The sequence below is a fragment of the Orcinus orca genome, chromosome 9 (assembly GCF_937001465.1).
Source record: "Orcinus orca chromosome 9, mOrcOrc1.1, whole genome shotgun sequence".
NCBI classification, from domain to species: Eukaryota; Metazoa; Chordata; class Mammalia; order Artiodactyla; family Delphinidae; genus Orcinus; species Orcinus orca.
Genome location: NC_064567.1, coordinates 32,351,758 through 32,379,247, shown reverse-complemented (window position 1 = coordinate 32,379,247; position 27,490 = coordinate 32,351,758). Strand labels below are relative to the sequence as shown.

The 27,490-nt window shown below is 40.2% G+C and overlaps 1 protein-coding gene across 12 annotated transcripts in view; it reads left to right on the top strand.

The window, feature by feature from the left end:
* The window catches only part of ST7 (suppression of tumorigenicity 7), a 255,129-nt gene that overhangs the window by 175,110 nt on the left and 52,529 nt on the right, over positions 1-27,490 (top strand). For all 12 annotated transcript variants that reach the window (XM_012533037.3, XM_004269855.3, XM_012533039.2 and 9 more), the window contains one exon: positions 24,879-24,993. In XM_012533037.3, the coding sequence (XP_012388491.1) occupies positions 24,879-24,993 (115 nt within the window). The remainder of the gene's footprint in view (positions 1-24,878; positions 24,994-27,490) is intronic.

Here is a 27,490-nt window from a genome sequence, read left to right as displayed (position 1 = left end):
AGATTAGGGCCAATGAACAGAGAGAGACAGGGTTTTTGAGCCAAATTTTAAAAGCATACAAAAGGATAAGTGAAGCTCATTAGATTTTGAGCGTCTTGAGTGCTGCTATGGTATTTAGTTTTCTTGTGTGTCCCTCTCAGCACACTGCACAGTATCTTGTAGATAGACAGTCAAGAAAATATTTGAGTTGGTGAATCAGAGCTGTGGCATACAAATTCCCAGTTAGCACTTTGCACCTGTGACTTCTGTTTCCCAGCCTTTGTTAAGACACTTCTTTGTTACTGGTTTAATTCTACTGATTTTCTACCTTCCTTAGAAGTGGTAACATTTATTTTTAAACTAAAGTAAATTAAAGCAAGTTCACTTTAGAATATTATTGTAGATGTTCATTATATATCATCCCTTTTAGGTCATTAGAAGTATCCTAGGGTGTAAGCAATTGACCTTTGGGAATTAATTTAACAGTATTGGTATTAATAGCAAGAGGATGCGCTTTAAATGATTTGCAAAGTGGAGCACTTCTGATGAAAGCACACTTTAGAAAATATAAACCCCTGGGACTAATCAAACTCTTTGGAACATTAAGGACTATTAATTTGCGTTTTTGTCTGCTTATGTTCATGAAGAAAAATCTTCATGAAATTAATGATTTATAAAAAGAATTGGTATGCCCTTCCCAAATTGTTAAAAAAATTTTAGAGAATATTCTGTAACGAAAATTCTGTTTTTATTGCATAGGTAGGAAGATCTTTTTAGGAGGAAAATTCTAGCTGGATATATTGGAGGTTAATTTCTATTCCCTTTTATCTCTTTTTCCTTATTCTTAAATCCTCTAGTTTCATTCCTTTCTTCCCTCCACCTTTCCATTCCACAGGTCACATTTCCCTTTTATCAATACTTCCTTAAAATTGTCTTGGATTGGGCTTCCCTGGTGGCGCAGTGGTTGAGAGTCCGCCTGCCGATGCAGGGGACATGGGTTCGTGCCCCGGTCCGGGAAGATCCCACATGCCGCAGAGCGGCTGGGCCCGTGAGCCATGGCCGCTGAGCCTGCGCGTCCGGAGCCTGTGCTCCGCAACAGGAGAGGCCACAACAGTGAGAGGCCCGAGAACCGGAAAAAAAAAAAAAAATTGTCTTGGATTATTATGAATAACTTCGTTGATGGATTGTTTTAGAAGATGTTGAGTAGATTGTTGAAAGAAGTCAAGTACCATTATGTAGGCGTGAGGCACGGGAAGAGTAGCATTTGAATATGTTCAGGCAACCGAGTATCACTTGAACATAGTTACTTTCAAGCTTTTAAGACAACCAGATATATCATTAAACTAAAGATAAAGTGTGCAGCGAAATATGTTAATTCCTAGTAAGTGTTCCTGAAGTGTTTGTTGGCATGTTTTCTAGATTCTATCTTTGCTATACTCACAAATAAAGAAAAAGTGAATCTTGAAAGCAAATGCTATCAATAGTAACTCACTGATCTTCAAAGGCTATGACTTTGAAAACTTAATAGACCTTTGCTTTTTTTTAATCATGATTTGCTTTTCTGGATTTGCCTGATATATTAAGTTTACTTATTCAATAAATTATTGGCAATTAGTACTTTATATAGAAAGGAAAATTATTTCACCAATAAGAGCAAATAATAGATTTATTGATTATTGACTTACCTTGTTGCATCAGCAATGATGAAGCAGTTTCATCAGCACTGTATTCTGTATTCACTATTCAGAGTGAAGGGCTGGTGGCAAATAATCCCTGAGGCAGATGAGAGTGTTATTTACCTTAGGTGTTGTCATTTACATAAAAGTCTTATTTGTGGCATAATAAATTCATGGCTGATAAGCTAGCTGTCACTATCAGGGTTTTTCATATGCTGGGCCCACATTTTTCCATGTGGTGAGTAGTATCCACTACTGAGTAGAGCTTTCAATGTATACGGCTGGCCTATGAGCAGTTCTAGATAGATGCCTGTCATCTGGGAGTTTGATTTGGCTTCCCTCCTCCAGTCAACTGTTCTTGACCTCCCTTTCCACGTATTCATCTTTGGCTTCTGCTTCTCCACTATGTCTACAACCAGTTCTTCTCTTGGATTCCGGCTGTTCTGCATTTCACCTTCACAGGACTCAATCCTGGCTTCATTCAGTGGCTCCAGTCATGCCCACTGTTTATCTAGTTCCACGTCATCTCTCTCCCTTTCTACACTGCAGCCCCGATTTTGGTCTTCCACTACCCACGTTGCACTAAACCATCCAGTTATTCATCTATTCGTTTATTCAGCGAAAAAGGATTGAACCTCCACTTCATGACAGTCCCTGTTCTGGGTGATAGGTGTAATCAATAAACAAAACAAAGACCACTGACCTTACATGCTTTACATTCTAGCAGAGAAAAGAGACAAAAATAAACATAATAAGCATGTATTTTCATAGCATATTAGAAATTGATAAATGCTGTGGAAAAACAATGAAATAGAGCAGGATAAGGAAAATAAGGAAAGGCAGTGGGCAGAGAGTGGAGGCCATGGAAATCACAGTTTTAATAAAATGATCAGGTATGTGTGATGTAGAAGGTGACATTTCATCAAAGGCCCTGAAGCAGGAGTATACTGGTGCACTCAAGTAACAGCAAAAGAGTTCTGGGCGGAACAGAGTAATCCCAGGGGAGGGGTGGAGATTACAGATGATGTAGGGTTTTTGGACCATAGTAAGGGCTTCACCTTTTGCTCTGGGTGAAATGGGGGCCATGAAAGGTTTTGAGCCGAGGAGTGACATGACCACACTTAATTTTTACAGCCTGCTGTGTGGCAAGAGGGAAGCAAAGAGGTCAATCGGAAGGCTCTTATATTAATCTTGGCGAAAGACAGTGGTGGCTCAGGCCTGAGTAGTAGCAGAGGAGGTGGTGAGAAGTGATCAGATTCTACATATATTTCAAAAATAGGACCAGCAAGATTTGCTAATCTATCAATATGCCGTGTGAAAAAAAGAGAAGTCAAGGATATTTCCAAGGACTTTGCCATGGAAGGAGAGGAGTTCCTATCAGCTAAGATGTGGAAATCTGCAGGTTTTTTGGGAAAAGTTGAGTTCAGTTTTGAACATGCTATATTTGAGAGAGCACATTACTCATTTTTATCATAAATAATGGCTTCTTAATCTTTTTGTGGATCAAAACAAATTTTCGCTTTGTTGAGGTGAGGAAACCATTAAATAGAGGAAAAATAATGGGACCTCTGTGTTTGATGGAATCTCTTCTAAAATATAGATGATGAGGAACTCCCATTATAGTACCATTCATTTAAGAAATCCCAGGAAGGCAAAACCTAATTGATTTTAGAGAGACAGGACCATCACAATCTTGCAAAATATGTAATGCAGTATGTGTTTAACTTACATATCTATAGATTTTCTTTTTCTTACCGTTTTCACTCAACACTTATTTTTCAGGTCTGTCCATGTTTACTTCTCGTACCTCTGGTATATGTTTGCAATTTCTAACTTCTGTGTCCTATTCCCTATTATGCTCTTACTCTGTTTTACTTAACCTTTCCCCTAGTGAGGGCCCCCATATTGCCTCCAGCTTCCCATTATCAACACCCTGATAGACATGCTAGAAGCCTTCCCTGGGGTGTATGCCCAGGAGTGGATTGCTGGATATTAGGCATATGAATGTGGATTTCAGCATGTCCTGCCAGTACACTTCCCAGAATGGCTGCCTGTGATTGTTTAAAGTCTCATCAGCAGTACATGACTACGCCCATTTATCTCAGTACTAGGCCTGTTTTAAACACTATATATATGTTAAATATATTTCAAATTCATTGCATATTGCTTTTTATCATGTTATTTCATAATTTAAAAAATATTATGTCTGTAGTTTTTCCCCCCTTTTCATTTTGTATTCTCTTTATTTGCCTCTTTTTACTTTTATTTTTGCTGATTAGTCTTGACAGGGGTGTGTCTTTTTTTTTTTAACATCTTTATTGAACTATATAATTGCTTTACATTGTTGTGTTAGTTTCTGCTGTATAACAAAGTGAATCAGCTATATGTATACATATATCCTCATATCCCCTCCCTCTTGCGTCTCCCTCCCACCCTCCCTATCCCACCCCTCTAGGGGGACACAAAGCACTGAGCTGATCTCTCTTTGCTATGCAGCTGCTTCCCACTAGCTATCTGTTTTACATTTGGTAGTGTATATATGTCCATGCCACTCTCTCACTTCGTCCCAGCTTACCCTTCCCCCTCCCTGTGTCCTCCAGTCCATTCTCTACTTCTGCGTCTTTATTCCTGTCCTGCCCCTAGTTTCATCAGAACCATTTTTTTTTTTGGATTCCATACATATGTGTTAGCATACAGTATTTGTTTTTCTCTTTCTGACTTACTTCACTCTGTATGACAGACTCTAGGTCCATCCACCTCACTACAAATAACTCAGTTTCATTTCTTTTTATGGCTGAGCAATACTCCATTGTATATGTGTGCCGCATCTTCTTTATCCATTCATCTGTCGATGGGCACTTAGGTTGCTTCCATATCCTGGCTATTGTAAATAGTGCTGCAATGAACATTGTGGTACATGTCTCTATTTGAATTATGGTTTTCTTAGGGTATATGCCCAGTAGTTGGATTGCTGGGTCATATGGTAGTTCTATTTTTAGTTTTTTAAGGAACCTCCATACTGTTCTCCATAGTGGCTGTATCAATTTACATTCCCACCAATAGTGCAAGAAGGTTCCCTTTTCTCCACACCCTCTCCAGCATTTACTGTTTCTAGATTTTTTGACGGTGGCCATTCTGACCGGTGTGAGGTGATACCTCATTGTGGCTGTGATTTACATTTCTCTAATGATTAGTGATGTTGAGCATCCTTTCATGTGTTTGTTGGCCATCTGTATGTCTTCTTTGGAGAAGTGTCTGTTTAGGTCTTCTGCCCATTTTTGGATTGGGTTCTATGTTTTTTTGATATTGAGCTGCATGAGCTGCTTGTATTATTTTGGAGATTAATCCTTTGTCAGTTGCTTCATGTCTTTTTTATTAAACTTTTCGAAAGAACTAGGATTTGGTTCTATTTATTTACTCAACTTTTTTGTCTTTATTCCAGTTTTACTGTCCATATTTGTACTATTCCTTTCTCCTCCTTCTCTTCTTTCTCGCCTCCCCCATTCTCTGTGTTTATTGCCTTTTTATCAGTTTCTTAAGTTAAACACGTAGTTCCATTTGATTCTAAGTATCTCTTTATTTCCTTATAATTTCATCTTGTTCCACATAGTGTGTTTTTAGCCCCTTATCATTGATTTATAATTTTTTATATTATATTTATTGAACATAGATCATATGATATTGATTTGGGGAAAATTTAATGGAGGCCTCCTCTGAGGCCTAGTTACATGGTCAGTTTTCATAAATTTTATATCTGTTTGAAAGGAGTATGCTTCTGCTGGTTACAAAAGTCTATATGTGGGGTGGGATAGGGAGGGTGGGAGGGAGGGAGACGCAAGAGGGAAGACATATGGGAACATATGTTTATGTATGACTGATTCACTTTGTTATAAAGCAGAAACTAACACACCATTGTAAAGCAATTATACCCCAATAAAGATGTTAAAAAAAAAAAAGTCTATATGTATTTACTAGTTTGAGCTTACTAATAACCACGTTATTCAAATCTTCTGTCTTAGCAAAAACGTCTGTTTGCTCTATCAGTTTCTGAGAAGGATATAAGAGTATTCATTTCTAATTGTTTACTTACCTGCTGTTTTCCATGTCCAGTTAATTGTTGCTTTATATATATTGAGGCTATATTGTTAAATGCATTTAAGTTGATAATTATTTTGTGTTACTGATTATTGAGTATATAATGCCCCTCCTTTGTCCCTTAGTCTTTTCTGCCTTGATTTTCTTTTTAACTTGTATTACGATGGGCTGCTCTAGCTTATTTGGATTTGCATTTGCCTGGTATATTTATTTCCATATTTTATAATCAAGTTTTCTGTAACTTTTTGATGGACCATTTGTATCTGTAAAATTTTTGCTGAATATTGTCTTCAAAATCTGACAGTTTTGTATTTTGGTTGGTATGTTTTCCCATTTGTGTTTATCGTCATTATTATTCTGTTTAGGGTCACTTTTTCTTTCATATTTTGTATCCGTCATACTTTCCCTCTTCCTTTCTTCTCTTCCATTGAATAGATCTGCCAGTTCAATATTTAAAAATTCTGTTTTATTATTCTTGTGGTCCCTACTAACTAGGATCCATACTTATATTTATGGGTTTTTTTTAACATTTTTATTGGAATATAATTGCTTTACAATAGTGTGTTAGTTTCTGCTTCATAACAAAGTGAATCAGCTATACATATACATATATCCCCATATCTCCTCCCTCTTGCATCTCCCTCCCAGACTGCCTATCCCACCCCTCTAGGTGTTCACAAAGCACCGAGCGGATCTCCCTGTGCTATGTGGCTGGTTCCCACTAGCTATCTATTTTACATTTGGTAGTGTATATATGTCCATTATGTTTCTTGATCAGCTATTAAGCTTATCAATGTCTATATCTTTTTCCCAAATGGTACAGTTAACTTAACCTGTGCCTGTACCCTCTCTAGCTCATGCAGCAACCAGGGAAATTTGTAAGCAGCTTTTCCTTCTGTGAGATGTGCAGGGAGCACTGATGTCTGAGTCTCTACTGGTTGGCTGGGCTGCTTCTGTGACCAGGAGCCAGTGAAGCTGTTGACTTCTAGGGTGAACAGAGATGTGATTATTGAAAAGAGACGTTTTGGCTGACCTGGGCCAGAAGGAACAGAAACTATAAAGCAGGCAAAGCCAGCAGTGCATGTGATAACCAGGGAGGCCAATGAGTTGGGTCTCTTGGGTTTCTTTTTTAAATAATCAGTACGAAAGCATTGGATATATTTACTTCCTAGATAGTTGTCTGTCCTGCTTGTTAAGAGCAGATACCCCCATTGCCTTCTCCTTCTCCCCGGGCTTAGAGATATTGCCTTTGTGGCTCAAGAGTCCACTGGTGCACAAGGCTACTTCCTGAGACCTGAGTCTCATTGAGCCCTGTGAATGCAAGCATAGTCTCTAGTAGAGCACCTTGCTATACTCTCCCATTAGGAAAATTTTTACTGCTTGGGTAGAGTAAAGGTAGTTACCACCTCTTTCTCTACTCCCAAACACCTTGGACTCCTCTCTTTGCTTCACCTTCCACTTTCAGTTAATGTGCATAAGTCCTGTTAGCTCTACTGCCATATTCACCTCTTTTCAACTGCACTGCTGTGATCCTCATTCAGGTCACCATTATCTTTCATCCGTACTATGCAGGTGTTCTCCAGGCTAATGCTGCTCTCCTTCTAGAGTCCCTTCCACAGAACGTAATCAAGTAACTTTTATTTTTATTTATTTATTTTATTTATTTTGGGGGGCTGCGTTGGGTCTTTGTTGCTGCGTGTGCACTTCTCTAGTTGCGGCGAGTGGGGGCTACTCTTTGTTGAGGTATGTGGGCTTCTCATTGCATTGGCTTCTCTTGTTGCGGAGCACGGATTCTAGGCATGCAGGCTTCAGTAGTTGTGGCACACAGGCTCAGTAGTTGTGGCTTGTGGGCTCTAGAGCACAGGCTCAGTAGTGTGGTGCACAGACTTTGTTGCTCTGAGGCATGTGAGATCTTTCCGGACCAGGGCTCAAACCCGTGTCCCCTGCATTGGCAGGTGCATTCTTAACCACTGAGCCACCAGGGAAGTCCCCCAAGTAACTTTTAAAAACTCAGATCAGAACTTGTTACTTTCCTGCTTAACAGCCTTCAATGATTTACCATTACATTTAGAATAAAATACAAATGTTTTCCATGGCCTGCAAGGCCCTACATGATCTGCTTCCTGCTTACTCTTCCAAACTCAGCTTATGCTACTGTTTTCCTCACTTGCTAGGCTAAAGCCACATTGGGCTTCCTTTTGAGTATGCTAAGCTTGCCTGTTACTTCCTTAGGGGCTTTGTGCACGTATTTCTTTTTGCATGGAATACTCTGTTCCAGATCCTCACTTGGCTGGTCATTTAAGCCCAACTGAAACGTTACATTTAAAAGGCTTTCCATGATACCCAGCTGAAGGAGCACTATACACGCGTACTCACAAACACAATACACACTCACACACCCTATCATTCTGTCATATTACTGTCTTATTTTTATTGCCCTTTCACGTTTGAAATTATCTCATTTATTTATTTATTTATTTACCTACTTACTTACTTATTTGTTGTCTGTGTCCTGCATCTCCACTAGAAAGTCACTCCACTAGGGCAGGAACTTCATCTTGTTCCCTGGCACATGATGGCTACTCAGTTAATTTTTGTTGAATGGATGGATAGGTGAATGGATGCCTGGGTGGGGAGTAGACAGTATCACTTCCTAACCACATCCCGCCAAATGCACAAACAAGGGGACTGGACTGAGATCTTACGACCACATTGCAAGCTCTTTTCCACCCTGAACAGATCTTCAGTTTCTTTAGTGAGCACTCATCTGATGAGAGATTAGGCAGTCATTTCATTTCCATTAAACTCAGGGGGATGAGAAGGGTTGTTTAGCCCAGCAGTTCTGTGGTCAGGTGTTTAGTCATGTATGGTTACTGCTCTGCAGCCCACTCCTGCTCTCTGTCTCTGCCAGCTCCAAAATTTGGACCTTCTCTGGGTCTTTTCTCAGAAGAACAGCTGAGGCTTCCTCTGCTTCCTCTGCTGTAGTTTAATCAATGCCCATTTGTAATTTGTCTTGGAGAAGTTTGTTAAAGTCTCTTGTTCAATGACTGCCAGCCATTCCTCCCACCCTCTTCACTGTTTTCATCACAGGTATTGGTTTGTCTCCTTTTGTACCACTTTCCCATCATTTCAGTAGGTTTGTGGGAGAGAGAGTAGGTAGACATGCTTGTTCGGTCTTCCGTCTCAGTTTGTAAGTCCTTTGCCTGAGTTTTTTTTACTGTAGTGTTGTGAGATACATAACGGTTTCTGGAGTAGACTTGGAGTTTATTTATTATTAAATAAGTCTGCCTAGTGCTCTCATACATCCCTGATTTCAGACAGGGAAATTTATTTAGACCTTTCTCTAAAAAGTAAGAGTTCATTTTACACTGCTGCATCTGAGCATATGTTCCTTTCAGAAAGAGAGAAATGTCACTCCTGTCTTATATAGTTTCTTTTTTAAACTTTGCCTTCTATCCTACAGGGATGGCGAGACACATCTGAATGCTCTGGCTTTAATTTAACAGGTCCTGGTAGAACACCCCCAACTCCTTGGCCCAGTTTGAGAGATTTCAGAGGTAGAGTTGAGAGAAGTTGAAGACTGCTTAGATAAGGGTTTTTTTGGTCTTCTTTTTTTTACCTTTCAGGACATTGAGTGGTGTATGAGGGAGAGAACAAGAAGAGGTCATGGATGATTTCTTGATTTCTTTTTTGGGAAGCTGGGGAGACAACAGTGCCATCATGGAGATTGAGATTGTAGTATTAGTAGCTGGTTTTGGGAGTGGGTGGGGGAGGATAGATGGAATTATTTCAATTATAGGTATGCTGTTTTGCAGTACCTGTGGGTCATCCAAATAGAAATGTCTAGTAGGCTTTGGGACATACAGACCTTGAACTCAGGAGAGAGACCTGGGCTGGAGGAAGTTCTGGCAGTGATCAGCATGGAAGATGATTAAAACCATGAGCAATGATGGGATCATATATGGAAGAGTGAATATTTAAAAAGAGGTTTGGAGGAGAGTACAGAATAGTTTGATCAAAGGAGACTTGAGAAGAAGTGACTAGTGAAATAGGAAGAAAATCTAGGAGCATGTTGTGCTGTGAAAACCATAGCAAGAAAGGAACATGAATATGAGATCTAGACAGTTCTTAGTGCAGTACTTGTCACACATTAAGTATCTGGTAAATATTTATTATGGAGACAATATTTATCACATTTTACTCCAAAGAGGTGGTTGGTAATTTGGCAAAAGCAAGATCAGTGGGATGTAGAGGGTATAAAATAGATTGCATTGCGTTGTCCGCTGAATGTGAGGTAATGTGTCTTCTGGCGACAACACTTTCAAGAAGCTTGTATATAAAAGGGAAAGAGAGGTGATGATACCTAGAACGGAACACATAAGCAGTAGAAGACTTGAGCATGTTCAAATGATGGTGGAAGAAGACTGAGAAGAAAGGCAAAAGTTGAACATACATTTGAAAGAGAGGGGGATCGTTGCTAGAATGAGGTCCTGAGGAGTGCATAGTGATGAATTCCAGAGCGCAGGAGAGAAGGATTGACTAAAGGAGGGACCCCAAGTGTGGCTGATAGAAATATGCAGGTGTATCTGGATGCAGATGGGAATTGTAGTGGAGGGGTAGGGCTGAAGAATTGAAGGGGGTCCTGCCTGTTGACTTGTTTTCTTGACTAATAGTTGACAAGATCTTCTGCTAAGAGTTCACTGGGAGGAGCTGGGTTAGAAGTATGAAGAAATGGTGGAGTGGGGGAGAGAAGTCACCAGGAAAATACTGAGGGTTACTGGGCAGCATCGGCCCAGCAGAGGTTGGAGATCATTATATTTTAGTTGTTCCTCCAAACCTTACACTTGTGGCCTTTAGCCTGAATGTTGGGGCAGAATTGATAGACATCTGGGTTGATCAGAGGTCAAGTGTTGTAGGGTGAGTGCAATAGAAAGACAAGTCAGGAACTTGAGGGATTGTCAAGGAAGTGGTAAGGAGATGAACTGTGGGCTCTAGGTCGGGGAAGGGAGGGAGGGAGGGAAGGAAGAAGGGATGATGGACTCGGTCTTTTCTAGAGACAGGTGTCTTTTGAGTGCCTACAAGGTGCCAGCACGAAGTACAGAGTGGACAACAAGACAGACAACAGTTACAGCTCTAATGGAGCAGTTATGAGGAGGAGAGGAGACATGATGGTAAAGGCAGTTACAGATTGTGGTGAATGCTATGAAGGAACTAAAAAGGCTGCTGTGATAAAGGGTACCTGGAGAGGGGCTAATTCAGATAATTGCTCAAGGAAGGTGTCCACAGGAGGTAACTTTATTTCTGAGGCCTGAAAGCTGAGAGAGAGAGCCAGCCACGTAAAGATCTGGGGAAAGACGTTACAGAGGAAGAGCTAAAGCAGAGACCTTGAGGCTGGAAAGAGTTTGGCAAATGAAAAGGAGGCCAGGTGAGTGAAAGAAAGGTTGGAACCAGGTGAATGTGAAAAGGCAGGCAGGAGCTGTGTCGTCCAGGGCTGTGCAGGAAATAGTAAGGTCTTTAGTTTTCACTGTAAATATACAGTATGTAAAACTTAAACATGTGTAAAACAAAGGAGGGATGTGATCTTACTGATGATTTTATAAGATTGCTGGGTACATTGTTGAGAATGGAGGGCAAGAATGGAGGCAGGGAGTCCAGGTGAGCAGGTACAGTAGTAGTCCAGACGAGAGCTGATGAAGGTTTGGAATTGGGGGTGGCAATGGAGGAGTGGATGGGTGTGAGATATATTTGGACATAGAATCAGTATGATTTGACTATTGGCAAATCCTATTGCCTCTACCTTTAAAATAGATTTAGAACCCGACACCTTACTATATCTACAGCCACCCCCTTGATCTCAACCATCATTACCCTACATTGGATTATAAGAGCCTTCCAACTGGTCTTTCTGCCTGCACTCTTGTACCCTTGCATCTACTCTCCACACAGCAGCTAGGATGAACCATTTGAAACATGTTTGACCATGTCATTCTTTGGCTTAAAACCTTCATTCTGAATTTAAACCCTACAAGTGGCCTAGAAGACTCTACACAGTCCAACCCTCATTTCTGCTCTGTGTTCACTGTGGTCTAGCCACACTGGCCTTCTTCCTGTTTGTTGAACACGCCAGATTCACTGCCACCTCAGGATCTTTACTTGTGGAACCCTTCCCAGGAATTCTCCTCTTCCAGTCTCATGACTAGCTCCTGCACCCGCTTTAGTTTCTGCTTAAATGCTACCTTCGCAATCCCACCTTCCCACCTTCGCAATCCCATCTTCCCTGTGCTGCCTTCACTGACTGCTCTATTTAAAACGTCATCTGCCTGCCATGCCAGCATTCCCTAACTTTATTCATTCCCGGCTTTATTCATTCTCTTTAGAATGTGTCACCACTTGAGAGTCTCTCTTTATATTTACCTGCCCATTTTCTATCTCCCTTCACTAAAATGTCACTTTCGGGAAGGCAGGGATTCATAAAAAGATGGATGTCTTGGGCTTCCCTGGTGGCACAGTGGTTGAGAGTCCGCCTGCTGATGCAGGGGACACGGGTTCGTGCCCCGGTCCGGGAAGATCCCACATGCCGCGGAGCGGCTGGGCCCGTGAGCCATGGCCGCTGGGCCTGCGCGTCCGGAGCCTGTGCTCCGCAACGGGAGAGGGCCACAGCAGTGAGAGGCCCGCGTATCGCAAAAAAAAAAAGAAGTGAGCCCTGTGTTCTCCAACATTGACAGGCTGGGTAGGGGAGGAGCATCCAGTGGCTTCTGAGAAGGAGGACCTGGAAATCTAGGAGGAAAACCAGGAAAGTGTGATACCATGGAAGCTAGGAGAAGAAAAAAACTAAGAGTAATGGGAATGGCCTGAGAGAGATAAGGACCAAACAAAGTGGACAGGATAAGGCACCGGTGGTCTTAGTGAAGTTAGAGAAGAAGTTTAGTGTGAGTATTTGTGTAAGATAGCTAGAGATTGGTACATTCTGGTCAGAGAGTTGCATAGATGGGACACATCTAGATGTCAAAGTCTGCAGTTTGACTATGACCTTGGGTTACTTAATTGCAGTAGAGGGACAGTCTTTTCCTTAGAGACAGTAAAACAGTTGAGAATCTCGGATACTAGGTGGAATGTTTACATGGACTGTAATCATCTACACTGAGGATAGGACTTGAGGTTCAGAGTGAGAATATGGAGACAGGTGCCAAAATCTTTAGTGTATGAGGATCTGTTACCTGGTAGAAAACACGATCAAAGGATGGTGGCCGGTACTGGAGCATTATGGCGTGAGCTTCAGAGGACCAGAAACTGCTACCCCAGGGCTGAGCAGTAATGGTCTGGATGTGCTTTGGGGAACTAGGAGAAGCCAGCCCTACATCCTGCTGGTACACATAAGTTTTGTGGGGGGAATTTACAGAAGCAGTGAACTCAGGCTCATGTTCTGTAAATAGCTTATGGATGTGTTGGGGAATTTGTGTATCCTGGACTCAGGTTTCAGGAGGATACAGTGGAAAGACTTGGGGAGGAAAGAGAACACTGGAAGCCAGAGTGATTACAGAGCAGTGTGGGGATGAATGTCAGAGGTTGAAGTACTGACCTTCTGCCTGTTGCTATAAAAGAATCTTTCATAATTGTAAACTTTCAGCATGACCCTGTTGTGAGATGCCTGCCAGAGCGAGTATTTGTTAATAACTGTGCCCTAGATAACCAAATGAGTTAATCTTCTGAGTAGAGTTATTTACCATTACCCATGTGAATGTGGAAGGGTGTCTGCCAAACACAGTTATTGTGGTTTTGGCATAAAAAGTCCTTTCTGACAGTAATTGTTGGCCAGTATGTTTAGCTGCTCCTTGAGGCCACTCCTGGAACAGGAGAGCAATGCCATGTCATCACAGAGGGAAGGATGCTTATCGTCCTGTTTTCCATTACCAGGCCTTCTTCCAAGCCATTTCAAATATGCATCAAATTGTGCAGATTTGTTCATGAACTCAGGGCTAGGGCGCAGCCCTGTTTGAAGCAGTTTAAGATGATAAGGAAAATGTTTGACTCAACGTGTTACCTGTCAGTTTTGAGGACCGTTATAAATCATTCTTTTCCCCAAGACAGGATGAGGCTGACTGCTTCCCTGCCCTCTTCTCCAGCTTCACCCTCAGAGTTCTTGAAACTGCAGTTTACCGTAGAGTTTAGAGTAAGGAAATTTTACAAATATACAATAACATAGATGAGACAGGGGTGCTATCCGATCCTTGCTTTTGGAAAGAAATGTTCTTAGATGTCTTAAAGCGAGGTAAAAAAAAAAATTGTCACTGAGAAAGGTAGAGGTTGAAGGAGAGAATCTTTGAAGATTCCTAAGGTATGATCAGGGCTGTCCTTGTTTTATCTTTAACGGATTGAGTAACAAATGGAGGAGGAAGTTTTATACTGAAAATATTTTTGTTAGGATCTGTATAGATGCAAAGCTCATCTCATTCACTAGAAATTTTTAAGGAAAATTTCCTTCTCTGTAATGAACTGAGCATAATTTTGACAAGAAAAGAAGATAATTATTTAGGTAACCTTCCAGCCCTTTGAGTTTTGGGGTCGTACCAAGCTGTCATTGGATGACTCACTGTCATGCCGACAACTGTTACTTTCCTCTCCAGTTCTCAGTGATGAATGTATTTACATCATGTGCTCAGTTCAGTGAAGAACTAGTTAACTGGTGATTTAACTAACTGTCCATGCATATCATGTATTGGTCATGTTACTTTGCAATAGATGCAGCTTAATATTTTCCTTTAGATTAGATCTGAAAATGATGTTTTCTTATTAATGTATGTTTAAGCCTCTCAGGACTGCATTTTAGAGTGGTCTGTGTAACTGGAACTCTCACAGCCCTCTGAGGACACTGGTAAACAATTCATTTTTTCCTTTCATGGCCCTTAGTGTCAGTAAAAATCAATGACAAAATAATAAGCATGCAATACAGAGTGTCTTTTCTATTTTCTGTTTATGCCTTTATTTGAAACTGTAATGAAATAATGTCAAACTTGCAACTATAAGAAAATAGTATCTGCTGTTTGAATATAATACAGGCCAAATTCTATAAACTTTAATTAGGCCAAGCTTGCATTGAGCTCAGTAGGAATCTGGCTGAGGATCTCTTTTAATTACCTCTGCCTTAAAATATGTAAGAATTTTCACATTGCTTTTCTCACTCAAAGAACAATGCATGGATAGCTAAACTAATAAAATGTTTAAATAGATACAAATCAAACTTGAAAAGTTTAAACTGTTGTTTTCATCCTGTAAGTCAGCTGAGAAAAAGCATACAGATTGTAGTTCTAAATTATGTCCATAGAGTATTTCAAATCCAGTAAATTAACTCTCCTTTTTTTTCCTATTTGAGCTCATAAATGTTAACCTCAGAAGTGCCTCAAATTCTTCCATTGAAATAAAGTTGAACTGACAATAGCCAGATGATGTAAAATTGAAACTGAAATTCTATCCTTGGCCCATCCCATGTTCTTCCCCCTAGGTATTAGAGGAATCATAGGAGAGTTAGTGTTTTCATTGTATGTGAACTGTAATATTTGGGCAAAACAGGGCATATAAATTTCTTACTGCCAGGAGAAAGCAATTACCAGTGCAGAGAAGATAGCTGGCAATAAATAAACAGAACTATGCTAGATAGGACTTTAAAGATTTATTTAGAATGACTTCGCTTATAGAAAACAGGCCTTTATGTTTATCATATGCCTTCATTCGAGTTTCTTAGTAGAAAGGCTAATTATGTCACCACGCTATTTTTTGTACATTATTTCAAAATAAATAAATGAATTGGGATGTGTTATACTGCGCAGTTAAACCCCTGAAGGAAACTTAGTCGCACACAGCGAAACAAATAGCACCTTGAAAATGCAGTGTATCTGGTGTTAACATGCAAGGATAATGACTGACATTTACCAAGCCCTGGATTGTGTCTGGGTGCACTGTGAGCTAGGTATTATCCTTATCTTGCAGATGAGAAAAATCAGCTCACCTGGTGCCAAGAAACTCCACCGTCCCTGAATGGGAACCCGATCTATCTGATTCCAAAGGCAGTGGTGCTCTTGACTTTTGTATACCACCTCCCCCATGTTGAACCCTTTCCAGCAGCCCCACTGATATGTGCGGTGCCTTCTCTTTTATTTTGAAAACAGTATGTCATGGGAATCTTTGTGGTTCTGGAGAGGAAGCAAGAAGGAATTTTATGACAGAAGAGTTTTCCTGTTAGGTGGTCTCAGCTAAGCCTAACCCTTAACCCTATCTCCAGCCTCAACCCCAATCCCAGCTATAAGGGTTAGAGAGAGAGGGACTTAGAGGAAATTTAACGCTGAAGCATCCTTCAAGGTAAGATAATAATTCTTACAGCTCTTCACACCACGTCTGTCAGTGGCCCTACTCTCTGGAACTCAAATGGAGGAAAATTGGGACTCTAAGATGGGACTCTAAGACGTGGTTCATCTGAGATTAGCTATTATTATCTTGTCATCATTATCAAATTCAAGTGCAGTATATTAAAATCTATTAACTCACATTAATTTTGGAGGAAATTCTCTAAATCTTGTCTAATCAGACATTGCTAGAAATATTTTAAGGAGCTACAGAGTCAAACCCCCAACAGGAAGAAGTAATTTTGCTTCAAAGGGCAATTAGAAAATAGGAAAACAAATTAAAGTCTAAACGATAAAAATCAAAGTCTTCATGACTTGAGGAATTACAAATGAGAAGTACATCTAATGAGCTTCCTATGTTTGAGGAAGCAACTTTAAAAATGTGTAAAAATTTAATATATGAAAAAACAGCCTCACTACCCATAATTAATTATAAAACTAAATAGTAGTAAATTAATAATTAACGGTTTTTATCATAAAACAATATAAAGCTATAGACCCCATGTGACTACCACTCACACCATTCACCTCCCCTTAGGTACCAGCAACTTTGTTTTTTCAGTTTGCTTTCATATATTTCCATAAAATATACCCATAAACAATATGTAGCATTGTTTTGTGTGCATTAAAAAATTTAATTAAATGTTATATTCTCCAGCCTGTTTCTCTAGAATATTTCTAGAGAACTCAAAACTGCTTGATGTTTGTCTACATTAAGACATATTAAGCTTAACTCCTTCCTTTTGCCTGCTGAATAGCATTTTGTCATGAGTAAATCTCATTTGATCTATCCATTCTGCTATTTATGGCGGTGTTCCTCATCCTGTGTGAATATCCCAGTATGCGAATCCTCAGAAATATGTATGAACGGGCTCTAGGAAACAGAGCTGGAAGAGGAAGTATTGGGTTGTAGAGTAGGCCTTTTTCCATTTTACTACAGTCTGCTGAACCAGCTGTGTGTGTGAGAGATGCTATGTTTTTCAAATGTAATATCACTATAAAACTCATTTTATGAAGACCTTTTGTTTTTTGACACTTATTCCAGTTAGCCAGGGATTGGCAGTTTAAGGCCTGCAGCCGAATCTGGTCTCCTGCCTGTTTTTATAAGTTAAGTTTTGTTGGAACCTAGCCTCACTCATTCATTTATGTACTGTCCATGGCCGCTTTCATGCTGTAATGTCAAAATTGAGTAGTCACAACAGAGACCATATGGCTCGCAAAGCCCAAAGCATTTGCTCTCTGGCTCTATACAGAAAAAATTTGCTGACCTGTGAAATTATAGTATTACCTACTGTCACTCTGTTTACTGTTTTGCTTTTTAAATTATCTAATATTCAGCTACATAAGTAAATAAATAAGACGATTTCAGAATGTGATAGAAGCAATGGAAAATGGTGATGTGAGTGCAGTGATGACATCAGATAGGTGGTAGAGAGAGTCTGGGAAAATGCTGTATGGGCTGAGACCCAGGAGATACGAAAACCAAGGCTCAGAGAGGTTATGTAATGTGTACAAAGTCACACAGGTAATAAGTGGTAGAAGTGAGATTTAAACTCATGAATAACTCCAAATGTAGAGGGCCCTTTCCTCTGTAATATAGCTGTCTTCATATATTCATGCAAACACAATACCAAGCAGATAGGTAAGTGTTATAGCAGAGAAGCATAAGCAAAATAGTTTAGTTCTCCTAGACTTGGCAGGCCAGAGACAGTGTTCTGATGTGTTGAAATTTGGAATCAGTACTGATTTGAATCATAGTCCTGGCACTAACTTGGCTGAATGACTTAAATCTGCAGCCTTCATTGTTGTTTGGTGGGGCGGGGGTGGGAGGGAGCTGTCTGTAAACTGAGGAGGGTGTTTGGATGATCTCCACAAGCTCTTCTGGCTCTCACTTTCTATGATGCTGTGACTTTAGGAGGTGGCATTTGATCTGGGCTTTGGAGGGTGGGGTGATTTTGACAGGCTGCCTTGTAAATGAAGCGAAAAGGTATTCCAGGTGGTAAGAACAGTTTGAGCAAAAACACAGTGTCTAGGAACTGTAGAAAGAATTTCAGGGATGGTGTATAATAGTCTGATCCGACTAGGCTAGAGTTTAATCTGTAGAAGACGGCGGCGGGGGGCGGGGCAGGCAAGAGGCATCTGGCACTGAGCTGAGGGAGGGCCTGAAAGTTATGCTTAGGAGCTGGGATGCTTTTCCTTGGAATTAGAGGATTTAAAAGGTCCTCTGTCTTTTCTTGAGCGTCCCTGTCCAGTGACCGTCCTCTCTCTCTATGAAGTTCCATTGATGGAGACTTTGTACACCATCTGTTCATTTTCAGACAGCTCTAAGTATAAGAAAATTCTTCCTTACATTGAGTCAAAGCTTATGGGTTCTAGCTATACCTGTTCTAAGGTGCAGATACTGAAAGTCATTGGAAGATTTTAAATGGTAGAGGAACATGTTGAGGGATATGTGACCCCAGGGCCTGAAGCAGGCCTGTGGCAGCACCCATATGACTGTACCCCAAAGGAAGAGTACTGTTAAAAGCCTTTAAAAAGCCTTCCATTCATCAAATATGTGTTGAGCACCTACGATGGGTCAGTCAGTGACCAAGAACCTAGTGATAAGACAGAGTTCCTGCTCTCACACTCTTCCCAGGCTCGTGGGGAAGATGGACCAGCAGACCATTGTGACAAGGACTCTGGGAGTTTGGGGCAGGAGTCCCTAACCTGGCAGATGGAGGATAAGAGGTCAGGAGTCAGGGGTGGGCAGGTAAGTGTTCCTGGAAGTTGAGGACCTGGCCAGATTGACCCAGGAGGCCGAAGGGAGAGCACCCAGGGAGAGGGAGCACACAGGTAGAAATATGAGTGAATGTGGCTTGTTTTAAAGAACTGAAAGCCATTCTATGGTGAGATGTAGTGTGTGTCTAGTAAATGGCTAGAAGTGAGGCTGGCCAGTAGACAGGGACTGGTCACGAGGGGCTGTGTTTGCCATGCTAAGGACTTTATATCCTAAATTTGATGAGAAGTCAATATTCTTTTTTGTTCTTTTTTCTCCCTTTTTATTGAAGTATAGTTGATTTATAATATTGTGTTAGTTTCAGGTGTACAGCAAAGTGATTTTAGTTAATACAGATACATACATATATATGTATATATATTATATATATACATATATATATTCTTTTTCAGATTCTTTTCCATTATAGGTTATTACAAGATATTGAATATAGTACCCTGTGCTATACAGTAGGTCCTTGTTGTTTATCTGTTTCATATATAGTAGTGTGTATCTGTTAGTCCCAAACTCCTAATTTATCCCTACTCCCCCTTTTCCCCTTTGGTAACCATGAGTTTGTTTACTATGAGTCTGTTTTGTAAATAAGTTCATTTCTATCATTTTTTTTAGGTTCCACATGTAAATGATATCATGTGACATTTGTCTTTCTCTGTTTGACTTACTTCACTTAGTATAACCTCTAGGTCTGTCCATGTTGCTGCAAATGATATTATTTCATTCTTTTTTTATGGCTGAGTAATATTCCATTACCTATATACCACATCTTCTTTATTCACTCATTTGCCAATGGACACTTAAGTTGCTTGCATGTCTTGGCCATTGTAAATAGTGCTGCTGTGAACATTGGGGTGCATGTATTTTTTTGAATTCGAGTTTTCATCTTTTCCAGATATATGCCCAGGAGTGGGATTGCTGGATCATATCAGTAACCCTATTTTTAGTTTTTGAAGGAACCTCCATACTGTTCTCCATAGTGGCTGCACCAATTTATGTTCTCACCAACAGTGTAGGAGGGTTCCCTTTTCTCCACACCCTCTCCAGCATTTATTATTTGTAGACTTTTTGATGATGGCCATTCTGAGTGGTGTGAGGTGATACCTTATTGTAGTTTTGATTTGCATTTCTCTCATAATTAGCAGTGTTGAGCATTTTTTCATGTGCCTGTTGGCCATCTGTATGTCTTCTTTGGAGAAATGTCTGTTTAGGTCTTTGGCCCGTTTTTTAATTGGGTTGTTTGGGTTTTTGTGATATTGAGCTATATGAGCTGTTTGTATATTTTGGAAATTAAGCCCTTGTCAGTTGCACCATTTGCAAATATTTTCTCCCATTCCATAGGTTGTCTTTTTGTTTTCTTGATGGTTTCCTTTGCTGTGCAAAAGCTTTTAAGTTTAATTAGGTCCCGTTTTTAAATTTTTGCTTTTATTTCTATTCCCTTGGGAGACTGACCTAAGAAAATATTACTACAATTTATGTCAGAGGTTTTGCCTATGTTCTCTTTTAGGAGTTTTATGGTATCATGTCTTATATTCAAGTCTTTAAGCCATTTTGAGTTCATTTTTGTACATGGTGTGAGCGTGTGTTCTAACTTCATTGATTTACAGGTGGCTGTCCAGCTTTCCCAGCACCACTTGCTGAAGAGACTCTTTTCCCCATTGTATATTCTTGCCTCCTTTGTCAAAGATTAATTGATCATAGGTGTGTGGGTTTATTTCTGGGCTCTCTGTTCTGTTGCATTGATCAATATGTCTGTTTTTGTGCCAGTACCATGGTATTTTGATTACTGTAGCTTTGTAGTATTGTCTGAAGTCTGGGAGGGTTATGACTCCAGCTTTGTTCTTTTTCCTTAGGATTGCTTTGGCAATTCCGGGTCTTTTGTGATTCCATATAAATTTTAGGATTATTTGTTCTAGTTCTGTGAAGAATGTCATGGGTACTTTGATATGGATCACATTAAAACTGTAGATTGCTTTGGGTAGTATGCCCATTTTAACAGTATGAATTCTTTCAATCCAAGAGCATGGGATAGCTTTCCATTTCTTTAAATCATCTTCAATTTCCTTTATCAATGTTTCATAGTTCTCAGAGAAGTCAATATTCTCAAAAACAGTTTTTCCTCCCCCGTTTATACAATGTACACATACTCCTTTTAAAAGTATTACAACCTATGGTAAATATGAGGGAAGAAATAAAAATCACCTTTAATCTCACTAACCAGAAATAACTACTAGTAAACATTTTGGTATGTTTCTAACCAAGTATGTTTCTATGCATAGATACAGAAGAAAAGCTTGATCTTATTGTGTTATTTGGTTTGTATCTTACTTTTTCTAATGTAATGTCATGTGTCTGCATTTCCAAGGCCATGCCATTAATAATTATTTGAGAATTTAGCTACTAATGACTGTATATCATAGCCCAATAGATGACTTTATCTTATTTTACATAAATGCCTCATAATAGATGAAGTTTTAAGTTGCTTGCATTTTTCACTACTATAAATAATGTCGTGAAAGACAATCTTGTTTGTAAATTTATATTCACATCTGCATTTTTCCTTAGGATAAGTCCAGCCACGTCAGTGGTTGCCTTTCAAGCAGGCTTGAGATGGACTCAAGTGTGTTTATTTGAAAAGTCGTTATGACAGTAATGTGAAGGGTGGGCTGGAAAAAGATGATCTAGAAGTAAGCAGAGGAAGATGCTATTTGAGCAATTTAGGCCAAGTGTAAGGGCATAAACTAAGTTATTGGCAGCAAGGTCAGAGAAAAGAGGAAATGATAACGATTCTTAAAGTGTTTGCTTGTTTTATGTTTATGTATTTGTTTGCATGACAGAGCTTTCTTCGAACCTGATGAAAACTACAAGCATTTTTTACATATGAATTCAGGGGTTTAGGGACCTCTAAGGTGGCTATTGTGGGTAGGGCGAAGAGGTTAGTGGGGCTTAATGGTTCTTTTCCGAAATAGGAAGTACTACGGGGAGTGTGGGGGGGGAAACAGGTTTGAAGGGTTGGCGTGGGGAGGAGAAATTTATGAGCCCAGTATTAGATGGATCAGGTAAAACTGTCAGGGAGATAGTTTGTAAATTGATGTAATGGCTTAGGAGAGAGGTCAGAGCAGGATGTGAGGATGTGAGGATGTGGGAGCTATCCCCGCAAAGGTGGTGGTATTGAGGCCCTGGACACAGAAGTACCCTAGAGATGAGGGTGTTTATGTGAAGGGCACTTGGGGCATAACCAGGGAGACAACCTTCTCCTAAGTAGCAGACAAGGGGGAAACTAGAGAAGGAGCTAGTAGATAAGTATGAAGAAAACCAGAAGGGAATGGTGTTGAGGAAGCCAAGAGACACAAGAGTTTCAAGGAAAAAGTCATCAAACTGTCCAATGTTGCAGAGGTCAAGCACAAAAAGGACCGGAGGGCGTCCACAGGAGCAATTTAAGTCACCTGGAAATGTGGAATGAACAGATTCAGAGGAATTGTGGGGCTGGAAGCCAGATTGTAGCTTGCAGTGAGGATTGAAGGGAGCTGCGGGAGTAGAACATTCATGGCTTTTTTCTAAGAGAGTTTGTTGTGAAGGGCTGGAGAGGGCCAGGTGTGAGCTAGAGTGAGATGGGGCAGCAGAAGGTTCACTTTTTCTTCTTGTTTATATTCAAGAAGCAAAGCTAGATTTCCAAATTGTCATATGACTTCGATTACCTCTCCAACATTTGCTATTTGCCATGTTTAAAATCCTTTTATTGGTGATTATTTTTTTGGACATGGTATACTCTGTCCAAGCTTCCAGCAAAAGCATTGCTGCCCAGACTCCTAGCATCTTACTTCAAGTTCTGTTTAAACAAGCCAAGACCTCCATGTTTGCTCTTAGTCTCATTGGATTTTAATTAGACCCCCCTCTCAGTTTTTAAGCTTCAGCATACTAATATTTGGAGTTGCACTTTTTAAATTATAGAATATGATTTGTGTCCTTGAAGTTTGACCTTTACCTGAAGAATTGGTTGAAAATGGTAAATGTTTAAATGTTGCAGGTTAGAGAATGTCTTGATTGTGTTGCCAAATGCTGAATGACAGAGAGATTTAATTCTAACAAGCACTAATTATAAAGGGAAAAAAAATCAAAAGGTGATGTCAGCCAGAATCAAAGTGAACCAGAACAAGAAATACTTTTATTGGTTACAGAACATCAACAATGTGTGATACAGCCTTATTCACTTACTTTACTAGCAATGAAAATACTGCAGGCTGTCTCTAGGGGGTTCAGACAGGCTTATTGAAGACATAATCATTTTGATAGGTGTTATTCGTTGGTAATATGATGCTTTGGAGCGGCAGAAAATTACTTATTTTTAGAGATATGCTAAATGTTCTTGGCTTTAAAAAAACAAAACAATATGGCAAAGATTTTATAACTTGGAAGAAGTGGATAGTCAATGCAATGTATCCACTGGTTTCTTGCTTAACAGTAAATTAGCCTATTTTTGAGTATTATTTCTCTCAGCACAATTGCGTTAAATATTTTGACATCAAAAAAAGAGGTATCGGGGCTTCCCTGGTGGCGCAGTGGTTGAGAGTCCGCCTGCCGATGCAGGGGACACGGGTTCGTGCCCCGGTCTGGGAAGATCCCACATGCTGCGGAGCGGCTGGGCCCGTGAGCCATGGCCGCTGAGCCTGCGCGTCCGGAGCCTGTGCTCCACAATGGGAGAGGCCACAACAGTGAGAGGCCTGCATACTGCAAAAAAAAAAAAAAAAAAAGGTATCACTTTTTTAGAGGTCATTGTGTTATAATAGAAAACAGTTATCCATTTAGGAGATTAAATAGAGGTTATATACGTATACATCAATACATACATACACACACACATATATATAAATAGGCATGTGTGTGCGTGTGTGTGTGTGTCTTTGCTTTATAAAGACCCTGGTTATCTTTTTCTTAAGGTGAGATTTATTTTTCTTGAGGATAAGATTTTACTCTGAAATTCTTGGTCCTGTCTTCTTTCTCTTTGTTTTCCAGTGAAATTCATTATCATATCTTTTAACTCTCTTTGGACCTCTCTTCCTCCCCATGCTGTTGAGAACCTGAGGCCGTTCCTTTAATCATTCTTTCACCATTCTAGCCAGTTCTCTTCTTGACTTCTCATTGAATCTAATTCAGTCTTCCCAGGCTCAGCCTCATCATTTGACATCTTTGCCACTGTACCTGGGCTGCTGAGCACTGTTAGCTGAAACTTGACAACAGTGCCAATTATAACCTCTGCAAATTCATGGTCTGTTAGGGCCCCAAGATGGCCTCTGCAATCCTTGATTGTTCTACACTTCGACTGCTGTCTTCCTATTTCCTCCCTGCCACCTGTTCCCTCAGTCTCAGAAAATAATCTTGACTTCTGTTTTGTTGAGACCACCAGGCAGGAACTCCTGAACATCCTCTTCTTTTACTAACATTCCCTGTCTCACTACCTACAAATTTTCTCAACACTTATCACCTTCTAGTTATTTTCCTACTTTTTCTCCTTAACTTGGTCACCAGGCTGCTCAGAAGAGTAGTGCCTTTTTCTCCTTCTACCCTCTGGCTTCCATCCAAAACTGCTAACCGTTAACACCTATGAGATAGTTTTCAACCTTCACTTGATTTGACCTTTAAGGCATTTTAACATTATTCAGTACTACCTCTAAGCATGTTCCTCAGTGTTCATAAAAACTCCTCACTTTTGGAATTTCTCCCACCTTACTTTCTCACAAATTCAAAGTTGCCATTTTTCCAAGATAGCAGGAAAAAATTTAAGCATTTATTGCTTTACAACATAATAATTGATATGAATGTTTATCATTCAGTATTAAGTATACTTCTAAAAATTACATTATATTTTTATATATAGTGTATAAATATAACTCAGTATTAGTTATACTTAAAAAAGATAAGAAACATATATTAATTATTCCTTGGTTTCTTCTTTCCTAGTTAATGAAGGAGTTCCCTCTCCTGAGCATGTTCAACATCCATGAAAACCTTTTAGAAGCCCTTCTGGAACTACAAGCATATGCTGATGTTCAGGCGGTCTTAGCAAAGTATGATGGTAAGTCCTTGGGTACTTTTATCTACTTGAGTATTCCTCTCTTCTTGATGTATTTCAATGATTAGATCAGAAGGATCATTTTTATAGCACAGCACTTTGATGACTATCCTCTTAGAGAATTTCCACCTGACTTCCGTGGTCAGGAATCACTCAGAACCTCTGCAGGTAGCATGTACCTTTTTGGAACAGCACTGACTGTTTGAGCTCCTGCTGTGACCCCTCATCGGCTGACTGTGACCACTACCTGTTGGTTATGTTGATCCTTCAAAGCAATAGAACAGCTGGTAGCTCTTGCTACAAACCTTGTGACAGTTCAGTAATATTTGAAGATAAGATCATGGCCCTTTCATCCCAGGTCTTCTCCTCATTAGCAGAATAAGCCCCATTTCTTCATATGAGAGGCTTTGCGGTCACCCATGAGCACAGAATAACATTTTGCCTCTTCTTAATAAACCAGAAAAATAAGCTGACATCTCCTAGATATTTGAAAACTCTTCTGCTCATATTGCCATTGTCTGTGAATTTACTATTTGATCAATTGTACAAAAATTTTCTACATAATTACCTGCCATGACTTAGCTTCTGGAATCTCTGCAGAATTTCATACTATTCTGCCGTATTTCATTAACTGTCTCCCGAAAATAAATATATTTGCTTATAAAAATGGGTATTAGGGAGTGATTACTTATGATCATTGTTTACTTTATAAAATATTTTTTCTTAAGTAAGCATCTTTAGTGCATTTAAAGAATTATTCAGGGGGACTTCCCTGGTGGCGCAGTGGTTAAGAATCCACCTGCCAATGCAGGGGACACAGGTTTGAGCCCTGGTCCGGGAAGATCCCACATGCCGCGGAGTCACTAAGCCCGTGCGCCACAACTACTGAGCCTGTGCTCTAAAGACTGCGAGCCACAACTACTGAAGCCCACGCGCCTAGAGCCCGTGCTCCTCAACAAGAGAAGCCACGGCAACGAGAAGTCCGCACACCGCAACAAAGAGTAGCCCCTGCTCGCCTCAACTAGAGAAAGTACGCGCACAGCAGCGAAGACCCAACACAGCCAAAAATAATAAATAAATAAAATTAATTTATAAAAATAAAAAAATAATTATTCAGGTCAAAATAGTCATCAAACATATAGGGCAAACTATACTATTTGAGTCTTATTTTTGACCTACAGTTCTTCATAAGGAATCTCTGAAATAGGTTAGAGTTGTTACCCCCCGCAGTTGGAGGAACTGAGGCATCATGAGACTGTTTTTGTTTTATTTTATTGTTAATTCTTGCTCAAACTGATGGAAACTAAAACCCGTCAGCCAGTGATGGCATCACTTGGCCTGTGCAAACATGAGCACCCTGTGTAACAAGATATACGCTACCTAATATGGAACTGATTTTAGAAAGAGACAAAAGTATTTGTGGCACACTTTATAGTAAACAAAATAAAGACTATTTGGCCTTCATGTCAGCTCACTTTTGTTCTCTGTTTATATGTGGAATCTCTGTTGGGATGACCTTGGGAGTCTAAGCCAGAGGCTTAGACTTTACCTTAGAGGCAAAATCCTCATACATTACAGGCCTTTTAGTACCAGCAGAACCCAGCACATGGGTTCAAGTGGCCATGCACTTTTCCACATGCCGCCCCGTAGCCATCAGTGTCATGGCAAGGTTCCAGTGTTCTCATCCCCAGCGCCGACCTGCCCTCAGCCTGATACATCAAGGCTTAAGAAAAGATTTAACCAACAGAGCCTTTGGGATCTCAGATCTCCTAAGGCTCCTTTCATGAAGATTTTGGCTCATTACAGAAATCATCAGCTTTGTGTTACGAGACTGAGTGTAAAATAAAGAAATGAACTCATTTGGAGCTTTCTGTTGTCTCTCTCTATCCCTTTGCACAGCCTCTGTTCCACAACAACCAAAAGCTGATTTATTAGATTCTGATAACATATGTCCACATTATTCGTTACAAGAGCTTGTCCCACCCTCCACTAAAACTTGGCTTTCACTTTGCAAAATTCCTTTGTTGCAAATGGACAGACTCACCATACCAAGGCCCTTGTGTTGAGCTTTGTTTATGTTTGTACCTGGCAACAGAGATGATGTTCTTATTCATTATTCATGGAAAAAGAGCCTCATTAGTGGCAGGACACATACTGTTGCTGAGATGCCTCGTTAGGGGTTTTAAGTTCAGCAGTTGTCAGTAGACTGCAGATGACCTAACCCCAGCTGAATTCTGGAGGGTGTTTTGGTACAGACTTGGCTCGGGCCAGTGTCATTTACAGTAGAACTATGATGAGGTGGCTGCTGAAGTTACTGTTGCTTGGGGAGTGAGCTGCAACCACACAAGACTATTAAACACATGCCTCTTCTTCCTCACCCCGTACCGTAAAATGGGCTCTTTCAAGTTCGTCCCTGCTGCTTTTTCTGGAGACCCAAAGGACCTTGACCCAGTTCTTGTCCCATTTTCTGCCCCTGTGTTAGAAAGTGGGTGCTTCAGAG